Source organism: Pholis gunnellus (assembly GCF_910591455.1).
Source record: "Pholis gunnellus genome assembly, chromosome: 12".
Lineage (NCBI taxonomy): Eukaryota > Metazoa > Chordata > Actinopteri > Perciformes > Pholidae > Pholis > Pholis gunnellus.
In genome coordinates, this window is record NC_136539.1 from 12,927,515 (window position 1) to 12,951,791 (window position 24,277).

The 24,277-nt window shown below is 40.9% G+C and overlaps 1 protein-coding gene across 1 annotated transcript in view; it reads left to right on the plus strand.

Moving 5' to 3' along the window:
- Positions 1 to 24,277, plus strand: part of LOC306703859 (obg-like ATPase 1) — a 39,287-nt gene that overhangs the window by 13,731 nt on the left and 1,279 nt on the right. Inside the window, exons 5-10 of the mRNA XM_079169990.1 lie at positions 4,120 to 4,295; positions 7,911 to 7,991; positions 8,340 to 8,437; positions 18,746 to 18,886; positions 19,440 to 19,536; positions 23,099 to 23,221. Coding sequence (XP_079026116.1) covers positions 4,120 to 4,295; positions 7,911 to 7,991; positions 8,340 to 8,437; positions 18,746 to 18,886; positions 19,440 to 19,536; positions 23,099 to 23,221 — 716 coding nt within the window. The remainder of the gene's footprint in view (positions 1 to 4,119; positions 4,296 to 7,910; positions 7,992 to 8,339; positions 8,438 to 18,745; positions 18,887 to 19,439; positions 19,537 to 23,098; positions 23,222 to 24,277) is intronic.

A 24,277-nucleotide genomic window follows, 5' to 3' on the forward strand; every position in this document is an offset into this window, starting at 1 on the left:
TCCTGAATGAACAGAAATACTCGTGTGTGCATTGCCAGTGTTTCTATGCTGGGAAGACATCCATAATGCTTTTCCTGACAGACTCATAAAATAGCTTTTACTGCTCTGAATACCAGGAGAATTGCGGCACTGAGTTTGCATGGACATTTTAAAAGCAGCGCGAGGAATGCAAGTTCTTTAGATGTGCTCGCACCCATCTTGCATGTGAAAACATGCACAGGAAGTTAGAAGTCAATGAATACTGTAATTTTACTGAATTATGTTGACCACATATCCTCCCAGGTAGCAACATGAGAGGAAGCAGCTCAATCAGTATTGATCTTCACTTGACTCAGATGACTGCCTTGTCTGTATACCTGACAGAAAAGTGATGATAGCTAGCTCAAGCTGGTTGATGTTGTTTTAGGTGTTAATCCTGTACAAACTGGAAACAGCTTGCAAGTTATTCATTTTTTTATTTTTTTGTTTATATTAGAAACAAATGTGTTGAAGTGACATTTTGCATGGTAAGGTTAGTGTAAAAGACAACAACAAAGTCAGTCAAATCAATTCATTTCCTTTCCTTTTTTCATTGTGTCAGTGTTTTTCATTTGTAAATGTTTATGTAGTTATATCCTCTCAGGCCGCGCCAGCCTGCGGTGCCGCTGTAAGTCCATAATTTTGCAGAGCTTAGCCTGATCCCTAATCAGACCATTGAACACCACTCACCCTCTAGAGACTAATCCTTTTGTTCTGTCAATAAAGGAGCACCTGTTAATAGTGTCTTCAAAACATACACTATTTGAAATGAAGCAGTAAAATTGTAATTGTGAGACAGGCCTGACTCGTGGGCCTTTCCAACCTTTCTCTTCTTTTTTTGTGTGTTTTAACTGTCTTGCATGTGGCTTTGTGTGGCGCCGCAGACTCACAAGAGCTGTCTTCACAGAGCCCTACCCAGACCCAGTTGTTAAAGGACTAATTGTGGAGATTGCCCCTCAGATTTCTCTCCTCTCTTTCACCTCGTGCATTTGTTCTCCGGCTCTAAGCCTTGAATGGGTCGGCGGTAAAGTAGATGTGAATGTTAAATTAGGCGGAGTTAATTAAAGCAAATTACTTTGGAATATGTGGCAGTCAGAGGAGAGCATCAGCTGATGACTAAATAGTGAGTAATCAGCTGCTACTGCTCTTTGAAAGACTCTTTGAAATTTTGATTTATCAGCTTTTTTATTAGGGATGTATGACAATAGTAAGAAACTCTCAATTACTTATTCAAGAAAGGTGTTACGAAATGATTGTGCTTGCTTTAGGTGTTTAAACATTTTAATAAATGGACTGACATATATTCATTTCTCATGCTTTCATTAACAGGGATTGATACCAATGATGAGTACTTTATTAACCATGTGAACCTGTTTTAAACCTTTTTGCTCGTCATTAATATGTTCTAAATTGAACAGCAAACTTGTAACAGTGTATCAAAACTGTACATCATAATTGTTTATAATGTATGTATTTTCTTGCAGCTAACAAAATGATTACATTGCATTATATTTTCTGGGTTCATGCAGACACAATAGCAAATTTTCATTCCAATCAGTGGTGAACAGGGAGCTGGTAAATTGGAGCAGCAAAACAATAATTCCACTGATTAGCCCCTTTCTGTGCGGCGTAAGTGAACTGTTTATACTGTGGAGTACCTCTGCAAGAGGAGAGGAACCAAAACAGCCTGATTAGGCAAAGAGTAATTGGATAAGTTCATTTCACCATGAGGACAACGCACAGGATGACAGCTTGCACAAAAGTCTACAGCTTCTGTTGACTCGCATGCAATAAGGCCACTGGAATAGGAATTTTGGTTATCTGTCATTTTGTTGTTGAGCTTTGATATGTCTGATGAGTGACGCTAGATTGTAAACGCCGTGACGTTTAGTTTCATGGTAAATCATGTATGTGTCTCTTCTTAATTCAAGCAATGTCGCCCCCCCACAAGTCAACAACAACTGGTTCATGGGTGATGAAAGGGGCAGAGCTATGTGTCTATATTGGCATGTAAATGTACACAGACCTGGACCCTTGTCATGCTTGAGCAATTTGGAGCAGATTTGATAAAGTGCACTGAATTTACAACAACTTTCTGTTTTATGGCATCATGCCACGGCAACAATGTTGCTTGAAAACGCAAAGGTTTGATCAAAGTTCCTGACCAAATTTTAAATCATTCTGAGTAAATCTGTAGGGGGAGTTTGTTAAAGTACAGGGCATGTAAAAGCCTAAACATTGGCTAATATGAGTTCCTGTTTGGTTGGCATGTTACGTCTGCCTACAACATTTCATATATGTAGGTGAAACGTCAATGAGCATTAGCCTGTCAATCCAATAAACAGTTGTTGCAATATTTTAGTCTGATCTAAAGTCGTGGACTGGCGGACTGGCGTTGCCATCCCTTGAGCCATGCAACTAAAAAACTCTCAGAGATGGTCTCAGGGGCCGTGTTTCTAGTTTGTGTGTTTAGTCAACCAGGACATTTATCTGATTATTGGAGAGGCTAACTTAACTGTTCAGATAACGTCAATGCAGCTCTGCAGAGATTTGCCTGAATCGTATGTTGTTGCTCATCATGGCAACGACACACGGCTATGAATCATCAATATTTTCTACATGTATCACTGTTAGAACCTGTTGAGAGACAACGTGACAGCCTAGCGTTGAATAGTGCGGATCACCTCAGTGACGTTAATGTCTCGCAGGGCCTCACCTGTCAACAGACCTTCACCGTTCAGGTGTCAACACAAGAATATGGATTGTTGATGTCATTAAGTGACTCCACCATGCACATTCCAGACATCCCTCAACGCGGTATTACTTAAAGCCAAGTCATCATTCACCTGACATCCACCACCCTGTTGAATGAGATGGCATTCCCATTATGCCACAGCGTGAAACTTCCCAAGTCACTGTTGACGGATTTACAAAATGTGTGAATCCAAATATGCTAGATTTACTAGTACTAAATAATTCTAGCATGTAGGTTCCCCAGTGTGGAATATAACTACTATAAAATTGTTCAAGCTGCAATCAGTGATAATAATCCAATAGTGTAACAATGATAGTAATATAATATTTAACACTATTAGATGCATGGGGGTAATCTTAATTATTTTTCTCCAAACGCAATTTGATAATGATATTACAAAGTTTTACTTAAGTGACATTTCAAATGCAAGACTTTTTTTGCAGTATTTTTATGTTGAAGTGTTGACACTTTTACTTAAGTAAAGGATCTGAATACTCCCACCACAGTAAATCCCCCTTTTATTTGCAACATTAGTGATATTATAAAATAAACTGTGCGCCAACTGTATGGGTTGCAAATTAAAGAATACTTTGCAGTCCACTGGTAATGTTAAAGGCTGTCACTCTCATGTGACAGATGCAGACCCGTGTCCCCCCCTCCCTCACCCCCTCCCTCTGCTGGAGAATCAGGAGTCCTGAGAGCCGCTGCTGGATAAATGGTCTGCTTCAGAGCCTCATTACCTAATCACCAGCACAGCCAAGACATCTACGACGCAAATTAATAAGGGAAGACGGTCTCCTGTGGTCTGTGAATGTTGAGGTTTTTCTCCTAAATCATACTGACTTTTGTTAATTTCTTGTATTTTTTAACTTAATGGCTAATAGTTTTAAGACAAAGGGGTACAAAATGCACGACCAGACACTCCCCACTTCATGCAGAGTGACACACAAGCCTGTTTTGCTGCACTTAAAGACAATTTTAATGGAACTTACTTTGACACTATAAGCTGTTTTTTTTTTTGCAGTTCTGACACTTGCATACTAAAAAGAAACAATAAATATATTCCTGAGTATTTCATTGTATTTGTTATGACTTCCCCATGACTCCCACTGTGCTTTTTCATGTGGATGTTTATTTTTCCCATATTATCTGCAAAAGGGTAATGATTTTTTGGGGTCAAATCTAATCACTGTTCCACATTCGATCTCAAGAAGTCAATGTTATTGATTCTGTGGCTCTGATTCTGTTGCTTGTACTGTCTTCACGTTAAAAAGTGTTGTTGTTGCTGCTAAAAACAATAATTCTATACTGATAATCTCTCTGTGTTTTTTGTCCTATCGCTGCAGGTGCTTTTGAGGATGAGGATATCATCCATGTTGAGGGGACAGTGGACCCAGTGAGGGATATGGAGACCATTCACGAGGAGCTGAGGCTGAAGGATGAGGAGATGATCGGCCCTATTATTGACAAGCTGGAGAAGACGGCCATTAGAGGCAGTGACAAGAAACTCAAACCAGAATACGTGAGTCAATGTCCCAGCAGGCCCTTTGCTACCCCTCACAGCAAGGCACAAATAATAACCCTCCCACACACATGGCCATGGAGAAAAAAGTATGTTTTTTTTAATCTCCCTCCAATAGGTCTCACCCCTCCCCCTGCCCCATTTTTTTCCCTTTCTGAAATTGAAAGTGATCAGGGGTCAGGGGTTTTCTGCTGTAGAAATCATTAATAGAGAGTTACTTATTCAGCGGGTGACCCTGGGTTGCAGCACTGGGCTAATGAAAGTGTTTCCACACAGCTCTTTTTATCTAAAGTAATACTCAAATCATGGCACAGCTTTGGCTCATGCTTATTACACCTACAGCAGCTCAGGGAATTGTATAAGGCCATGCAGTGGGTGACACATACGCCAATATATTGCTATGAATACCGTAAATGTTTAGAATATTCTTTGACAGAGGATTTCTCGGTTGCATGCAGCGAGGTGCAGGGCCAAATGCAGGGTAAGATCAGAGAAAAATAATCTACATCCTGGATGTCAGATCCAAATGTATGTGGATGCACACGCATTCAGATGGTCATATTGTTAAGGTAATGAGGCTGAGCAGCCAATGTTAGCAACGATTTGGTTGTAAACGTTTCATGATGCCCTTCCATCAGTGGAGCAGGATAGGTTGAACTAGCACGCGAGGGGATCTGGCCTTTCACTTGGAGCGTCATGCCCAATTTCAGGCCCCGACACACCGAGGCTCTGACCAGTCATTACACTAACGAGTGGGGCTTTTTCACCTGCTGCAGAGGCCCACTGTTTGGTGGGTTCCCATCAGACTAAACCCCCCCTTCAGCCACTTCCCCACACCCCTGTAGCCCCACAGACAGGAGCCATTCAGGCTAGGCAGGTGGCCGCTTACGCACATAATTGCTAACAATTTTAGGCAATGAATAAAAATGATACATTACTTGTCAAAGGTTGTGCACACGTCGGCAAGTGAAATCTATGGAAGACCTCTTTAGATGGCAAAGAATGGTGCTTATCAAAGGCTGCAGCAAGCTTTTAGATGGGAGGGATTGTGTGATTGTCTCACAGGCTGCGCCTAGCGTTTGACACGCTCAGCTGTGCAAAGGCACATATACATGTTTGTGTAATCTATATGCAGAACATGTGCATCAAGACTACGTCTAAATGTACAGTTTATAAGAAACAGCAGTGTTTGTACTTTCTTTAGCAGAGCCACAGCATGAATAAAAGGGAGATGATGATTACTTCCTTAGCTTTTTCTTTTTACTGAATAATTTGCAAGACCTTTGAAATAATAATTTCCATTGTTGCACTCAGTTTCCTATAAGCTCTACAAGTCTTTATGTGGCCTGAAATTTCATGAGCATGAGCTGCTTTTATCCAGCTTGAAGTAGATTTACACAATTATTTTACCATTTAGATATCTGCTTATTGTCACATAGTATACCTGATATGATTCAAGATGATACATCATTCACACTTATAGAGCTGGTTAATGTACACAAATGTTTACATTAAGTTGTCCTAAAAATCTATTTTTTCAATTAAATAATTTTTTTTAACATACCTTCTCACATTTTATGTGTTCTGTCAGTGAAAGTAAAATAAAGATATAGTAAACCCAATTAGTGATTTTTTATATGAAAAAAATATTTAATTAAGTACATTTCTCAAGTAATTATGACAAGACCACAGAAATCTCTATGTTGCATAAGATTAAAATTAAAATTGCTTTGTAGCTTCTTTCTCGCAAAATGTAGGCAGTGTAGGAAATTTCCTGTACATTGTCACCACTATGTATAGAAACACTATACCTTATTGTATCACTGAGAGATAACTACTGTACATACATGTATATAATTGTGTTATAGTGTGATACCTAGTACATGTGCTCCTAAAATAATAATGTTGAATATTTGCAGTTTGCAACACAAATGAAGCATGAAGTGTTTCGAGGATTTTGTTTTTTTTATGTACTTCTTACTGAAACAGGACAGGAAAGACAATTACGATTACTATTGTGAACTAAAATGGATATTAGTTAGGGAGAGGAAAGCTGTTTTATAGGGGGGCAACATTAATAGAAATATAACCTGTGTGGGTTTTATTGGTTTGAGATTTCATACGCTTGCTGCTGCAGCTCACAGCTGAAAATGTGCTGTTTAAGAAAATTCAGTTTTGTAAGGAAGAAAAAAAAATCACAAATTTGGAATATATTGTAAAATAGTATAAATTTGCTCTCTGAATAAAAAAAAGTCCCTGAATATTTATTTGTGAGTTTCTGCAAAATCCATATGCATGCAGCAGCACGGGGCTCATGTGTATGCAACGTTAGGACGATTTAAATACATTTTGATGGTACTGTGTTTACAAGAACAATGTTTCATTGCTTTTGTCCACGTGAATCCTCAAAATCCCTACCCTCACAAAACAATAATAAGAAGCCGGCCCACCAGCGGCGCTTCATGGTGGCAGGCATATGTGTTTGACCCCTGTGGGACCTATATGCCTTTTATTAACACCTGCCTGTTAGAGGAGCGCTGCACGGTGGCTGCGAGCTGATGAGGGAAACCTGGAGCGGGTTCAGCCTGTGTCACTGGCCGTTTGCTGTTTCCATTTCACAGATGATTAATCTCTCTGTGAAGACTTGGGACGGCGCGGGCGGAGTGTATGCAGCTCTTCCTGCGCTCTCTCCCGCTGGCTGCACTCTGGCTGCCTGACTAAAAGGCCTTTAGAATTCCTGTGGAGAGAGATGTGCAGAGAGTGAATGCAGCTGGCTGGGGGTCAGTGTGTGGAGCTTTTTCTGCCATTGTGTAATTGAGGCTCTGGCAGGATTTTTTCCTCAGTTCTTTCAAAAGGGAGTATGATTGTGAAGTGCTGCAAGGGTTTGGGGAGGGAAAAGGAGGTAGGGGGAGTGTTGCAGGGGGTGGGGGAGTTTTTATATGAAGGGGGAGGTCAAGTTGACAGGAACAAAAAGAATGTGTTCCGCTAATTTCTGTGGGGCTGGATCAACAATAATAGGCTCAATTTCTTTATTACAAATTTTATAACTACCTCCCTCCCTTTTTCCCACCCTTTTCCGCTTCCAGATCCTGTCAAGGCTCAGTCTTGTCTGTGGTCTCAACCCACAAGTACCTCAGTAATGAATGTGGCATACATAGCTGGAAATGCTCAATATTTTCTCCAGAAGAAACGGTGAATAATTGGTTCTGTACCTCACTAGTGCTTATTCAGTATACATTCTGCAAAGTGCCTGAGGAAGGACCAATAATTTACAACTAACCAAGTTCCAATTAGTTTCCCGTTCTTTCCAATTTAGTCTCCTCTCTATCCTTTTCATTAAACAGTCCCGATGGAATATTGATGTTCAAAACTGTGACTCTAAGCGAGACACCCCAGAAGGCATTTTGTCATGATTTAAAGGAGGGAAGGGGGCCTTGTGCATGCCATCCCTGTCAAAGCCAGGCCACTCCTGCTCAAATGCGAGCACAGCCATTGTTCATTTTGGCATCAGGATGCCATGCATTTAGGAAATAATTACCCCATACCCTGCTGGTTTTATATTCTTTTTCATCTCCTTTAATGGCTTCTTGTTCATTCTCTTTTAACCCCAAACAGGACGTTATGTGCAAAATCAAGAGCTGGGTAATGGATGAAAAGAAACACGTTCGCTACTATCATGATTGGAACGACAAGGAGGTAAGCCTTTGATGTTACAGTCAAATTTATTAATGTGATTTATCTTGCTAATCTTTTCATCCGACCTAAAAGTACAACTGCTGTTTCTCCTCTTTTGTTTCGTCTTTTGTGCAAATCACAAGCTAATATTATGCACAGTCTTTTGTTGGTTGTATTTTGACATTACTTTTGTACAAGCTAATGACATCTGGCCGCGCTGCTTTAATTTAGAGGCTTTAAAGTCGCTCCCCACAGCGCCTATATACCAGATCCTAATTTGACTTGGCTTCACTTATATCGGTGCTGTCCTCAAAGGCAACATTGGAAAGTTTGGATTCTCAGTACTTGCCCTGTCTGTCTTTGTCACAGATCGAAGTGTTGAACAAATACTTGTTTTTGACATCCAAACCAATGATTTACCTCGTTAACCTCTCTGAGAAAGATTACATCAGGAAAAAGAACAAATGGTAAGTGCTTCGAGGAAAGGCTGGAGCCGACTCATTGCCCTCATTAATCCTCACCGAAGAGCTTTTCCTTCTGCTTATGTACGGATTTACATTGATTTCTACTAACTTTGATTGAATCTGCATTTCAGCTATAAAAAGTCGGCATGCATGCGTCTGCGTATGCATACGGGGTGTGAGAATTGTGGGCGTGTGTGAGTTAGCCTTGCTGATGACTGTGGTCTCCTGCTGACAAAAAACGGTCATATCTTTGTGAGAGGATCTGCCTGGAGGTGCCGCTAAGTGAGCTCTAACACAACATCCAGCTCTGCGAACCCCAACCAGACTCTGCACTTCATTAAGCTCATACTAGCATATGGTCCCCATTTTCCATCAAAATTTGTCATATCATGTGGAAGGCTTTAAATGACAAAAAACAACAACAAACGTGTCCATTCAAAGCCAAACAAGTGATTAAAATCATCTGGAGAGAGCCAATAAATCATCAGGACAACACTCTATGAATATTATACTTATTCATCTAAATATGTCTGGCTCCAAATATTTGGTTTTGTCCTCACATGTTGTTGCTGAAGTAGTTTTACAAGCATCACTTTACAAATGAAATTCCCACGGATCACAATGACAACTGAGGCTTTCTTGATGCACAGAGAGCTGCTTTTAATGCTAAGATACACGGATTTACACTTTTTACTTTGCAGGTGCAACACTATTTGTAAGGTGAATTTACTGAGGATGACCTTTAACGCACTAAATAAACTTCTTCGCTGTGTTTCCAGCTCTGTTCTGTCAAAACACGTTTTATAGTAATGTCATGTGGACACAGTGAGAGCGGATCTAGAAGGCTGGTGTTAGACAACCATTATATCTGAAAAGGCTACTTTTTCCACACTACAGCCGTTTTGTCAATAACACCAACTTGTGGATTGTTATTGCACTTTTCCAATTGCCCTCTAGGCTTGTGGTGTCCGTTCTTCCAAAATTTATTTTCAGTGCTTTGCTTGGCAGCATTGTATTACAAGGGAAGTTGTTTACCTATGACTGTTTGTTAAAATGTTCCTGACACGAAAGTATGAGTGTCAGACGGAGGGAGGAGGAAGAGAACTCCTAAATCAAATGATTCATGACATGTGGAGCATCCGTCATCAGAAGGAAGAGGGTTTTTTTTTTCATGTTGCGTGTGTGTGCCTCTTTTTTAACTGTGTGAAACGCAATAAATCTTAGAGCGTTTTAAAGAGCCAAACAGTAGTGCTCAGGTATCCTGAGGCCGCCACAATGAACAATGTCGACATCAAAGTGTTGATGTTTGACAAGTGATGAGTCACTTCCCTTGTCCAGAGAGCAGCTCACACCTGTATGGAGATGATTACAGGTAGATCTAGCTGGCCCTAATTGTACAATAAATGCTGCTCTCAGCTCTAATGGCAGCTAGTCTGCAGCAGAGACGCCAGACTGCCATTTGGCTGTCGCCATGCTCCCGTGTTTTTCCACCAGCACAGTTGAGATGATGATACGGTTAAGAACTATTCAAAGCAAACAGCAAGACAAATTGCAATCTCAGCTCAAAAATGTGTGGAGGAAAAGAGGGCGAATCCAAAAAATGAGGCAAATAAGCCAATCTCATCTGTGTCTCTCGGGACATCCATTCAGGCCATTTCACAGGTTCAGTTTTTTCAAGTGGTGCTGTTTTATATTCTAGGTGTTTTGTTCATGCTGCCACTCAGGCTTTATGTTAATGCTCTAGCAGCACGCTCCACCAAACATTATTTTATGAGTTTAATGTATCTAAGTTAATTGATTTCCTTATGACACACACTCTGTCACAGGTTGTAGAGACACAATTGATTATTGCTGTAGCTTTTGTCTCACATGGGAGATTGCAGCAGTTTGATCAAACTTTTTCGAGCTTTCAAAAGCAGTCCATTGTAAACCAAGATCATCCTGTTTGGAGTCTGGGAAGCTGCCCTTGTTTAGACGAGAATACACAGTATTAGCTTCAGCAAGCCATCATTAATGGAGGGATCAGACGAGGAGCTAGGCCTCCTTTCATCCCCAGGTTCTCTGCTGGAGACAGTACATCATTTACTGTTGAGAGGAGCACATGGCTCCAATCCTATACAGTGTATGTGTATTAGAATGTGTACATGTGCATGTTTGAAGTCTGTTTCAGAGGCGACTCCATGCTCATTTGGATGCTGGTGTAATTGCGGTGTGGAGATCAAAGCATCGCTGGCCGAGTGATGTTCCAGAGGAGACTTTACCACATAGCCCTCTCCTCTGTGCAGAGGGGGCCGCCTGCTGCTCACCGCTCCCCTCTCCCCTCTAACCATGCACTGCCCCCTGCACATCCCCGCTCGTAAAAAATGATTAAGGCCGCATTTGTCATGTGTTTATGACTGAGAGGCATTGCGTGATAGGGAATGGCATCTACAAGAGTCTATCAAGAGGCTTTCTCCTCTTTCCTCGGCGTCAGTGAGCTGCCTCGAAGACTTTCTCTCTGTGCCGCATACTGAGTTTGTGTGTTAGAGAGGGTCATTAGAGCACTGTTGATGATGTGGTGGCTGCAGCCTGCCCAGTGTTAGTGTGTTTTCACTTGTCAGTTATTGTTTATTTTACAAGCTTTTGGCCTCGCCAGCTTTATCTGTCTTTATTTCTTTTTTGCTCTGTTTAATATCAGACATTTATTCAATCCTCCTCAGAGAACCAAGAGCAGTCCCATTTTGAAAAGCACATTTGAGAATACTCCAGATATGCTGTGATGTTTTTCTCTCTTGTCATTTCTTTTTCTATTTTTTTTTTTTCTTCTTTTTGACAATGTGCATTAAAGTAAATTGGTGCCTCTTAAGTAGATAAGTTGACCTTTAAGGAAACCAGCAAGCGTGACCTATGTCTGTGAGTGTGTGCCGTGTGGGTTCTCCTGGTGAGTGTAAGAACTGCAGGGTACTATTGCTTGGAGCTTTTGTTAACTGTGAATACTGTGTGTTTGTGTGTGTGTGTGTGTGTGTGTGTGTGTGTGTGTGTGTGTGTGTGTGTGTGTGTGTGTGTGTGTGTGTGTGTGTGTGTGTGTGTGTGTGTGTGTGTGGGTGGTTGTCTGTCTGCCTGCTTGTTTGCAAGTGTGTATATGTCAGGGCATGTGAAGTCCTACTTCTCTCTATAGTCTGTACTCTTCGAGTCTTATTATTACACTCATTCAAACGTATTGAATACTTTGTCTCGTTGACGATTATTTTATTCTAAATGTGTGTTACATTAGCTACCTCTGTCTTTATGTTTGGGAAACCACAACTGAAATAGTTACATACCGCAGCTGCTCTTCTAGTCAGCCTTTGTAATCATCTTTTTTTTCCCTGCCATAAAGGCATGAATTGATCTTTCATAGTTAATTACCTACATATTTGTCTGGCATGGTGTAATTCAGAAAATTGTTTGCCATGCTTGTGCTCTCATCGGCCATTTCTGACTATGATGATGAAAAGACAGCTTGGGTCTGGACAACAATCAGTGTGGCTCAGCACTTCAGGAGACTTGTTTTTAATAAGACTTTGTCTGGTTTGATCTCAGAAAAAAGGCTTTGTTTTATGTTTAGGTGTCTTTGAGAAAGACACTGACTCAACCCCTGTCTACTTTTCTCACCATAAGTAAAAAGGATATGGTTGGAGGTATTTTATATTTTTTCTTATTGTCAACAAATCTCATAAAAAGATCAAAACCAATAATGAATGAATTCTATAAAGTGTTGTGTGTGTAGCCAAAACCTGATCTCATCCCTCCGTGCCATAGAGCTCCATTGTTGTCTAAAAACAATTAAATTAGCATCAGTAAGCCACACCGTTGCACTGAGTGACATTTTCCTTTATAACAACATACATGGACACTGTAGTTTATTTTGATTTCCACTCTTAATACCCACTAGCTGACTAAATGTGTATCACTCCACAGCTGAAAATAGTCCCCAACAAATGCATTGTGTACTCTAGAGTGATGTTTGCTAAAAAACTACATTGCCCAGCTGTTTAAGGAAACAATTTATCCTTTTTACAGAATTAAACTATGTATCTGTAACCCGTTTTATAGGGATTTTTTTGACAATAAGACAAATACAGTATAACATCGGCGTTATCATAAATCTCTATTGAAGTCGCCCTGCAGGGTCTAATGCACTGAAAACACGAGCTGACATCTCTGATGCTAAATTAAAAAGAAATCCACCCGCAGTTAAGGAAGGAGAAGAGAATGTCTTTGCTGAGACTGATACTCTGGTTGGCCTGTAGGAGGAGCTTTGACAATTAAAGTAAAGGAAGCCCTGACAGGAGGTGCAGCATGACATTTGTCTCGAGAGCACATACCTATAGCTTTAGTGTTGACTTGTATTGTGTTATATGCATTTTTTTGGTTTTGAATAAGCACAGTAATAAGTTAAAAATGCATTTTCTTTTTGTGTGATCATGTTGACAAACAACCAGCTATTTCTGAGAACCCCCGTCAAGATTTAGAGACAGAAGATCAACTGAGATGGGGAGACACTATTATGATTCACCGAAAGCCACTCCATGAAAGCAGTCACTGCAGCCCACTTCAGCTACTCCAGACCCTAATTCCCATAAACACAACTGAAACTTTATTGAGTGCAAAACCACTGGCTCCATCCAAGTTTTTAGGAACCACTATCTGGGGAGTTAGCGTTCCCTTTTCAAAGCTGTGAGGGAAATATACGATCACTTGCTCTTTTATATTTTGTGCACAGTCGACCACTCTTCTTGTGCAGTGTGGGATCCTGAGAAACACTTTCCCATGGTAAGATGTTTATTCTACTGCCCACAGTCAGTCCTTAATGGATGCCTTCAGCTAGCTTTCAATGAGAGAAAACAACAGCAGAGGCTGTACAGTAAAACTGAAACAGATGGGGCTAATAAAGTCCTGTCTGTCCAGTTATCCTATTGACTGTCCCCTGTCCAGGTAATGAAAGGACACTGGTAACATGTCACCCCATTGTCTTTTGTTGTGTCCTGGTGGTGAAGACACAGCACTGTTCTTGTAACTAATGAGACAGACCCTAAACCTGAGGATAAAGAGACATTTTCTGTTTCTTGTTTGTTCTTTAATGACCCTGCAAGAAATCGGCTTGCTCTCAAAAATCCAATACAGATTGTCACTTCACCCTCATTTGTCAAGCCCAAGGACGCTAATGCCGAGTGGGTCTCCTGCAGTTTATAATGTATGTAGACACCCCTGTAGCAACACAACATGCTCGCCTTCTCTGAAAGCGCCCTGGGAATTGTTCCCCTGCTAAGTCCAAGCTCGGCACAACATAAAAAAGGAAATGTCTGCAAGTTTAGAGTCTGTCTAATGATACATTTTGATAGCTTTGGCTTTGTTCAGCTGTGCTTTTCATTATCGTTGCGATAAGGTTAAGCCCGAACACACATGTAACAGTGAGTTGCCTTTGGCCTCGGCAGCTCTAATGAGACAAATAAGTGAATTTAGTGTTGCCACATACAGCTCCTAAACGCTTATTATCAGGATTATTGTTGAACTGTTATGAATAGGGGAGGGGGAAAAAAGATGCAGGATTGGAAGGGGACATGATTGGCTGATGTTACATATGTCCTTGATTACCTTCCTTCTGCTTTTATTCTAATAAGTGGCATTCTTTGTACTCCCTAGGACAGCTAGACAGTCTGACACACGATGAGAATAAATATTGCATGTGGAAGACATTAAGCTGTCATCCAGGAAAAAAAAAAAAGAAGAGATGGAGAAATCCGTGTGGTGTTCTTCGGCGCTACACTTTGCCTGCTCTTGTCACAATTGTCACATTTTGATGACTCCCCCCACTCTACCCCAGCCCCCTTATTTTCTCTCGCCCAGTCAACTGCTGTGAATGACAGCATGGATACCCCATATAGAGAATTATTTTGGGTGATGCAGATTGTACTCCTCTGGGTTACTGTTTGAATTGTAGATGTTTGCGTTTTTGTCGTCCCCCTCTCACAAATACCCTTACACAAGGATATAGCGTCGATAATGTGTTCTCAAAAGCCATCGGAAAGACAACACTGGGGGAGAGGATATTTTTTTAGGGTTTTATCTGTCATGTGCAAACATTTAAAGTCACAAAAATGTTATGGGTGAAGTTATCAAAGAAAAAGTTGTTAGAAAAAGCTTGTTACCAGCACACCCCCGAGGTTTGTTTGAGATATGATGTGAGGTGATGCTCTTAATTAAAGCTGCTCCCATTGTGCCTGCGCTGGGTTCTGTTTCCTACAGCTTGTGATTGCTTTGAAGGCTGAAAGAAGTTAACAATATTGGAGATAGTGTGTGCGTGTGTGTGTGTGTGTGTGTGTGTGTGTATCAGATCTCCTTTCTTTTTAGAGGCTGATGTGTAATGCCTTTCGATCAGGCCATGGCCACAGGGAGCAGAGAGCGTCTGCACTCTTGTCGCTCAGGAGCTCACCACTGGGAGGATGAAAAGCTTCCCACAGAGCTCCCGACTTCCCAGCCTCAAAAGCCACCATGAGCTCATACCTCTCATAGCTGTCTCCCCCCACAGAAGAAGGAAAGAGGAGGATGTTAGTATGCGCTGTGTGCTGCAGCATTCCCCTCTAAGATGCTTGTCCCTGCAATTGGGGTGCAGCAAAACACAGGGGACCCTGGGTTTATTACTTGATGAGTCTGTGCCTGGCATGCACGCCAGCAGCTGCCAAGATTTGTGGAACGGCTCAGTAACACAATCGGCTGGTTGGGGCGGCCCCAGCGCCCTTTGCCTCGGTCCTGTGTGGAGCTGAGGTGCCATTGCGGGAACTGGGAACACCTGGCCAGCGTTCCTAAATTATTTAAGCCCGCCTGCACAGACACCCGTCGTCGATCCCTTCTCCCCTCTCCAGGTTGGGTGTGTCAGTGATAAAGCTGCGGTGGATGCAGGTAGTGGATTACTCTTCAGGTCTGTCAACATTCAATTGCATCTGAAAGGAGCTCACAAACTGGAGGTGATGGCCCACCTTTTACAGGCTTAACTGGCTAAGCACTCCTAATAAAGCCAACCTGTATGAATGTATGTTTGACGCAGGCCCAGGTCATTGTCTCAGGTAGCTGCCCCTGTACTTTAGAAACTCCCATTGTTTTCCCCTCCTGAGCCATTTAAGCAGATCAAAGCTCTGACAAAGCCCAGGGAAGCCCCAGGCATGCGGAAACACAGGCATCCCCCCCCTCAGGATTCCCACACAAAAAGACAAATAGACTAGCCCCAGAGGGTGGCCCCCTGTGGGACATCTCCATTCAGAGCCAGCCTGTTGTGGAAGCTTCAATTGTTTTTTTTTCCTCATTTCACTATATTGTGCTTTAAATTGGATGTATTGTAGATACAACAACATCAAATCTCAAGCCGAGAACAAATAACGTGACATATTTGTCAAGATGTAAGATAAACCTCTATTGGCTATTATTGTTTTGTTTTTATCAGTTAACATAAACCCAAAAAATATAAAATAAATGCATAACATCTTTTAGATTTATAAAAGTTTGATGAGGGAACTATTTTCCTCTTTGAATCGAGAGCAGCAGGAAAAGCATAAACATGGCTTGTTCCTTAGCTTTGTTTGAGCCAGAAAGCTGGTGAATGATTAGCAGAAATAATGTCCCTGTCACCCTTAATCACATTAAAACGTGGTTAATATTAAATTTTTCCCACTTGATATGCAAAAATTTCCACTTGATTTGCAGCAGAGGCCATTGGAATTCCATTATAAAAAGAATAAAAATTTCAGGCATCATTTGTTCAGAGAGGGATATCAAGACCAGAAAGTGCTGAATCTTTCTATTAACCGAGCAGTGAGAGATGGCACTCAGTGCTGGGACATAATAGGAGACTGACAAGACACAGACGCACGCACGCACGCACGCACGCACACACACACACACACACACACACACACACACACACACACACACACACACACACACACACACACATACATACACAATCTTGCACACTGGATTTTTTTTTTGCATATAGAGACCCCCTTTAAATGTTCTACATGAACAACTATTATATCTGTTATTTCTGTCATGGAAGTTCACATATTTTGAATTTTCTCTTAAAACGTTTGGATATTAAGCAGAAAAAACCCCAAACTGCATTAAAAAAAGCAGTACATTTTCAAAAGAGGAGATGTTGATACAATGCCATTGAGCAGACTTTATGTCTAGAAATCATGATTCTTGTCAACATTTAGATTTTCTCTGAAAAACATATTTACATGGAGACCTTTTTATGATTTTGAATTTTATGAATGACAAGATGAAAAAAATCGGCAACATGTTTTACATAAACATTTCCCCAATTTACACATCCTCATAGAATTCCACACAAATAATTGGAAAGGACATAAATACAAATTGCAAAGTGGCATGGGTAGACAGCGGTGAAGTTGACAGAATCGGTTTTGGGAGCCATGTTGACGGAACATCAAAGCTCTTAATTGACAGTGCTTTGTTTCTGGAGTTGAGGGAAGGGGGAGTTTCGTGTTCCTGTGGCAAGGTGTTTGTCTGGTCCTGTGTCACTCAGTGCAAGGACCCAGAGACCCCGTGCTCATTTGCAGCTCACGTTCTCCGTCTCGGCTTCACATTATTAAAATCATCCCTCAGCCTTCTACCGAGAGCCTCTTTGTTACTTGGCTGGCTTGGCTCAGCTCTGTCAAGTCTTCACCAATTACAGTCTCAGGTACAATGGTCTATTCAAAGGATCACAGCCCTTGACTGGTGTGGAGAGAGTGATTTGTGAATCATTATTCAGCCGCCTGTAGAGTACGCAATACCTGAGGAATGCAAATAACGTGCCACCAAATAGACAGCTGTGCTGCTAAAAGTGACAAACTACAGCTGTTATTATCTCAGATTGGATTTTTTTCCCCTCTTAGAGCGCCCGCCATCTCCTGTTTTCAGCTTTTCAGGCTTTGACTAAATGTGTTTTATTTTTCTGTCCTTTTATTGGTGAGACATGGCAACTATCTTATTGCGTTGGCAGTCAAATGTCGAACAGAAGGGGAAATATTAGGTTACATATCTTAATAGATGTGCATCTGAAGAGGCATATGAGGCATTTCAAATGTACCCTGTAGTGTTATTCTACCTTGTTGGGAAAAACATCCAGTCAAAGCAAAATTGTGCTCTCCCTGTCATATGTTGTTTATTGATAATCATTAGGTAGGAGCAGTGATATGGTTTTGTAGGTGATAAAGCGGTGACATTGTTATTGGAATAGATGTGGTATTGAGGTGGTTGGGTCCCTCCCAGTCTTTGATTCTTATGGGCTTTAAACAGGAAACTAGGATTACAGATAATGACAGGGACCCCTTAGAATCAATCCAGCCTAGGAGCTCGGTCAGAGCCGCCGTGTGAAAATGGATTTGTGTGATGCTGTTCTTTGAGACCTGTCCAATCCCAGCCTGAGAGCTTGTGGGGCTAATCTCATAATTGCCCTAACCCCCTCGTATTGTTCTGACTGAGAGTTACCATTAAGTGTGAGGATATCTTTGTCCTGCAATGTCAGGTGTCCTGCTGGACAAAAAGAGGAAAAAAAACTCAAGTGGTAAAGACAATGACAAAGACATTTATGAGTAAGGAGACACTTTGCGGTCATTTTTTTACTCTCTCCTGGCTTTATGTTTAGTTGAATGAACTCTATTTGTTTGTAGTATCGTAAAAATCCATCCAACGCTTTGTGTGTGTGTTTTGAACTGGAAGGAAAGAACATGCACTCAGTTTACAATACTTAAGTACAATTCTGAGATACGCGTACTTGAGAATCTCCATTTTGTGTGCCTTTATACCTCTTCTCATTATATTTCACTGGAAAATCTTGTACTTTTTACTTAATGCATTTATTTTGCAGATACAGTTATTTGCAGATTATTTTTTATAAGAAAGATATGATCAGCTTATAATAAATGATGCATTGTCCTCTCATCAGTCATTTGGATTTGTTATGAAATCCTTTAAATCAGTCAACATATTTTAAAATCAACTTTGTTTCAAGTATATATATATATATATACTTTTGAATGCAGTACTTGTACTTGTATTTTTACTGTGTGATATTGCTGCTGTTACTTTTTAAATCTGTGTGGATCTATACTCTTTTCTATGAGACAATGTCAAGTCAGAATTTTAATTGTGAACACTTTTAAGGAAACAAAGTCTCCTGCAAACACTCATATGTTCAGCTGTTCTCATGGTGCATACACCAGCGGATAACAAATACTTTCATGTGAATCAAGTCCTCCAACTGCTTTTGTGGCTGCTGATTTTTACCAGGTTGGTGAAAATCAAGGAGTGGGTGGACAGTCATGACCCCGGAGCCTTGGTCATCCCCTTCAGCGGCAGTCTGGAGAGCCAGCTACAGGACAAGAGTGAAGAAGAGAGGGAGAAGCACTGCACAGAGCACAAGACGCAGAGGTTAATTATCATTCAGTCCCCCCACACTTTATTATCAGCTGTGTCCTCCATGCACTCCTTTAATTGCATGTGCTGATAGAATAATAAATGGCAGAGTAATTACCATTATAAAGCAAAGGATCCCTCTTCTTACCGAACAACTCAGTCAAAGGGTTTTCCTCTAAATTAAGTTTTTAACTGTCATCTGTCATCTGTAGGTATAATTATAACTTGGGCATTTTGGGTTTATTGTTCTCGTGTGAAAACCTCTGTAGAGAGAAAAATTGTGACAGCAGATGTTTTTTTTTTTCTCCTCTTGGTGCAGAAGGAGGCATCGTGTTGAATTTTTAAAAATGCTAAATGAGTCTACAAGCTTTCTAATTAATCAAAGAAACCATTGGAGAGTTGAATGTCTTATGTGAAACGAAGTGACCCATCTTATTCACTTAATGACTTTATATTGGGATGAATGGGGCCATGCCACTGAAGTGAACTTTGTCTTGGCATCAGCGGCAATAAATAATACTTAAACAGTTCAGACCCCTCAATTTAAACTGACATTTCTCTCCACCAGTGCCCTGAGCAAGATCATCAAGGCAGGCTACGCAGCCCTGCTGCTGGAGTACTTCTTCACTGCTGGACCCGATGAGGTCCGTGCATGGACCATTCGGGTAAGAGCCAGCTGCCTGCTGTGCACATACATATGAGTGTGAGGCTGTGTACCAGACACGCACGTACAGGAATACACACACAGTGTCCCACGTTCCACCCTGCTGGCACCCTCACTGATATCACACACTTTCAACTTTGTCATGGTTGTGCCTTAGCTAGTCATTACAGGCCAAGGATAACTTCAATTACTGGTGAGCTGCTGAACAGTGAAAGTGGGGGCTACATTGATTGAGGAGGGCAACAATTGATTTTGCCCATTACGTCCATGAGAATGTTTCCATCCTGTGCAGATCTGCCTGCCCTCCTCCTGCCGCTGGAGATAAGGAGCCTGTGCATTGTGCCTGCCTAATCTGTGTGACGGAGGTTGTCTGTGCCAAAATTGATGTTGCTTTTCATTCGACTGTTTGTGGGCCTTGCAGGGGGCTCCTCCTCCCTGTGTGTCTCAGTTTACTGAGCCTGGCCTGCCAAGAGCTTCAACTGGAATACAGACGTTGGCTTTGCATGTTGGTATTGTGTAAATATCTTTTTTTTTCTTGAGGAAATAGAAGGCTTGAGTGCCGCTAAAAAAAGGTATTAAGACTTACATATTGTGAGATCATTTAGGTCTAAAAGTACTGCAAAGTAACTCTTCAACAAACTTTTTGAAAACGAAAGATTTGAGTTGTATTCTGTCACACTTATTCATATCCATTCTTCCATCCCATCAGAAATTTGATATGGGGGTTATAATTTCAAACTTCCCACAAACATTACTTGGACGACCGTTTTCAAAAAGTATTGCAATTTTCCACAATATCTATTCAAAGAATGTGTTGCCAAGCAGATCATTATGGCTTTGTTCCCTGAATGTGAGTTATTTCCATTTTGACGTTATAATAAAATTCTCCAGTTTGTCTGTTCAATATCTTTGTAGAATAGGCTGCATTACCATTGCAGATACTGCTTGAAATTCTCTAAAACCGACATTACTTATTACCTGCAGGACATTGGAAGCTGTGTTTGTGTTGTGCATCATATATATATTTGACAGGATTCAATGACCTTTCAAGGGGATAAATGCTATTCTCTTCAAGATTTAGTTAGTATACTAAATGAGTGTATAATGACAGATAAACATCAATATTTAAAAATAGATAAGACGTTATTTAACTATATATATATATATATGTATATATATTTTTTTTTTTTTTTGTTAAGTTGTGAATTTAGGTCCATCTGAAATAAATGGCATTAGGATGGCATTAGATAATTAATTATCCACCGCTAACATGTTGAAATGTTCAATGTAATTGATAATTATAGGAATCCAGGAATGCAGCAGGACAACACTAGCTGGAATATGAGCTGAACACCAACTATAGATCCATGGATTTCTCACAAAAACAAAGCACCAGTCAAAAAGTTTTTTTCCCGTATGAATCTCTTTGACGTGTGTTAAACTGCATTTACAGCTTAACTGGTTATCTTATAGGATGATATCTCCAGTCTTGTGGTGTTGGAACGTCAACATGTGAAAACAGATTCTCTATGTTGCCAAATGTGCCCTTAAATGACTCCAAACTGTTTCAGGTTTAAAGTCACAATATGCATTAATAATACAGGAATTCATCACAGCATCTGATATTTCTTGTGTTATGTTGCGATGTAAGAAAATACAGACTCAGTAACCCAAACTGAGTATTCTTTTTTTAAAGATTATTTCAGGGTGTTCCTTTTATTAGTTTGTTTACAAAGGAGAGAAACAGGAAGTTAGGAAAGGGGGGATAGCGTGCAACAAACCCCTCCTGGTCAGATAGGAACACAGTATGTTGCTTTCATTATACAGAATGAGCCTTCGATCGCCTGCCAACAGGACGCCTCATGCTGATACTTAAGACACATATTCCCATTTTGATCAGAAATGCAAATTGTATTTCCATGCAGCAAATTGTTTGTATTCTTTTGCCAATGACTGGATCAGATAATTATTTTAGTGCTATACTTCACATGAATATCACATTTCCATGTAAGGAACCGTGATCTTCAAATAGCATAATTCTGTTATTTATATTTGATGTAAATATCAAATGTAATCTTACAAATGGTATAAAACATGTCCACACAAGTTTATAAACAGGACCTGTTGTTAAATATTTTCATGATGGCTTCTCAGACAAGTACAGGCCAGAGGGGAAGGTGAGCTCACATTACATTTCAGTCAGATGACATCACCGGGTTAAGGCGCACACTCATCTCAGCATGACTGATGTCCTCACTATATACAAAAAAAGTCCTGAAACACTTCAAAGGCATCTTCAAAAACACTGTTGTCCTCATGGACATAACTGATTACAGCCAGCCTTGATTGTGTGTGAGGGGCATTTAGTCAGGTAAGCATCAGTGGGTAACTATATTAAGCCAATACATCTTGCATTGTAAAAACTCCACTCAGTAATGTCGTGTTCCTAAGTCCTTTAACATGCTTTATTAGGCAGCCTCGAGGTGACCATTATCTATCAGCCTGCTCTGCATAGCTCTTAACTAGGACAATGTGGATCTCTTGTTATGCTCCGTATGAAAAAAATCCCTCCCTTAATCTATTTTTCTCCAGATAGACAAACCTTGATGCTGATTAATGGTAGTTAAACTCACAAGCACTCCGTCAACGAGATTGCAAAGAGATCGTAATGTATTAGAGTCATTAAATACGCATCATTCTTTTGGCATGAAATATGTTGACCCCAACCTGATTATATATACATAATTAAAACTGCTCAACAGTTCCTGAGCACAGAGCTGCAGAGCAGAGAGAGAAAGCGAGCAGGTCGACAGGCAGGAGTCATAATGATACACAGCAGCCACGTCACTTATTTGGGTCATTTGTCATTTCCGTCCCGCATTATTTCAGTGCATATAAATTGCACATTTTATCAGTCACCAGTTGTGTCTTTGAGTTTAAAAGAGGATGCAAGGTACAAAGAATATATATACTATTAAATTGTTACGTTGTCTTTTGTAAATTGGCATTTGAAATAACTTTAGGCGCAGCTCTAAATATATATTTTGAGGATATAATCATTAAGTCAATTTAGAGACATCATAAACAGCTTCATACACGCCCTGCATCTCGAACAGTGAAATATTATTGAAGGTTTGAAATGAATTTGAATGACCAAACTCTGCTGTGCCAAAATAGTAAGGCCTATAGTGCAGTGAGGCCTATACCACCCTGGCCTCTCACTGCAACACTGGGTCTTCTTGCTGTCATGTCCAGAGAGCCGAGCAGCGACCCACAATGAGGCGAGATTGCTTGGACAGAAATCAATACCACCACGGAATGGGAATCAGAAGGCATTGATAGCAGTGCTGGGTCCTTATCGGTGTCCAGGCTGCCCTAGCAGGGCACAGCCGAGTGGAAAGCTATCCAGAAATCAGGGCTGAGGCAAGAATACCCCTGACTGAAAACACCCCCGAGTGATGCTCACGACGCTATCACCCTATCAAACACCATGTCGCTCGCATGCTGCAATCCATCTTCTCCAAAACAATTCATTTGTCCTCTCTTTTCCTTCCTCGTGACAGAAAGGAACTAAGGCTCCACAGGCTGCAGGGAAGATCCACACAGACTTTGAGAAGGGCTTCATTATGGCGGAAGTAATGAAATTCCAGGATTTTAAAGAGGAAGGCAGTGAGAATGCTGTCAAGGTGAGCAGTCAGGGTGCCAGCAGAGATGAGGGGAAGTCTCCTGTGATCAGTGGAGCTGACAGTCACCACACAGCCCCGACTGCAAACCGCTCTTCACCTTTACTCAGGGGAAGAAATTACTGCACACACTCCAGCACCACTCCTGACAAGCCAACTGATTCTGGCTCTAAACACTGCCATTCTGCTCCAGCTGTGCATATCTTTATCACAATGTGTCTTAACTGGCTGATGGCAGCTCTTGGTCGTGGCTCAGCACAGTTGCTCGGAGGTAGCACTTCGTCTCCTCACCAGGCATTTATCAGATCTATAGAGTGTGCTGTTAGCTCAGAGCTCTCTGTTTCCAAATCCCCAAGCCACTGTAAGCATGTGACAGTGATATAAAGCAGCAAGTTAAATAAAGTGTGAAATTCCCCAAATAAGGACTGTTTCGTGCATGGCTAGCGCATAAATATGATTTCCGTATCTTATTTTTATGATGGCCAGTGTTTGTTTTTGACTTTTTAACTGGGGTGTGGGTTGTTCATGTGCTGCATCAGCTACTTTGCAAAATGCTATTCCTTCCCGCTACAAGTGTTGTTTTTATATAGTGTAGTTTCATATCGGCAAACTGTAATTTGGTAATTGAAGGTACAGAGTTAATAATCCGTTAATCAACGCTCTAGGATGCCTTTCAAATCAAAGATGCTCTTTTTCATGCCTTAATTTCTGTTTAAAAAATTAAATTCTAAGTTGATTAAATTAAAGCAGTATAGTGACTTAAACCTTGCTATGTGTGACATTTGTGAGAAGCAGCTGCAAGCCATGCTATTACAATCCCACTATCACCACCATCAACTCCATGTGCCCACTTACAGACTCAACTAATGTAATTATGGTGACACAGGGACCTGCGGGGACCAGTGTGGAAAGGAAGCACTATGAAAACATTTAAATCTCTTTACTATTCAAGCCTTTTTTAGATTTTAATGCAGCGGCAGTGTATTGTCCACACCCATCATAAGCTGCAAACAGAGGGTGAAGCGTGTGGGTCCCTGGGGAGTTCCACCATTGTTATCC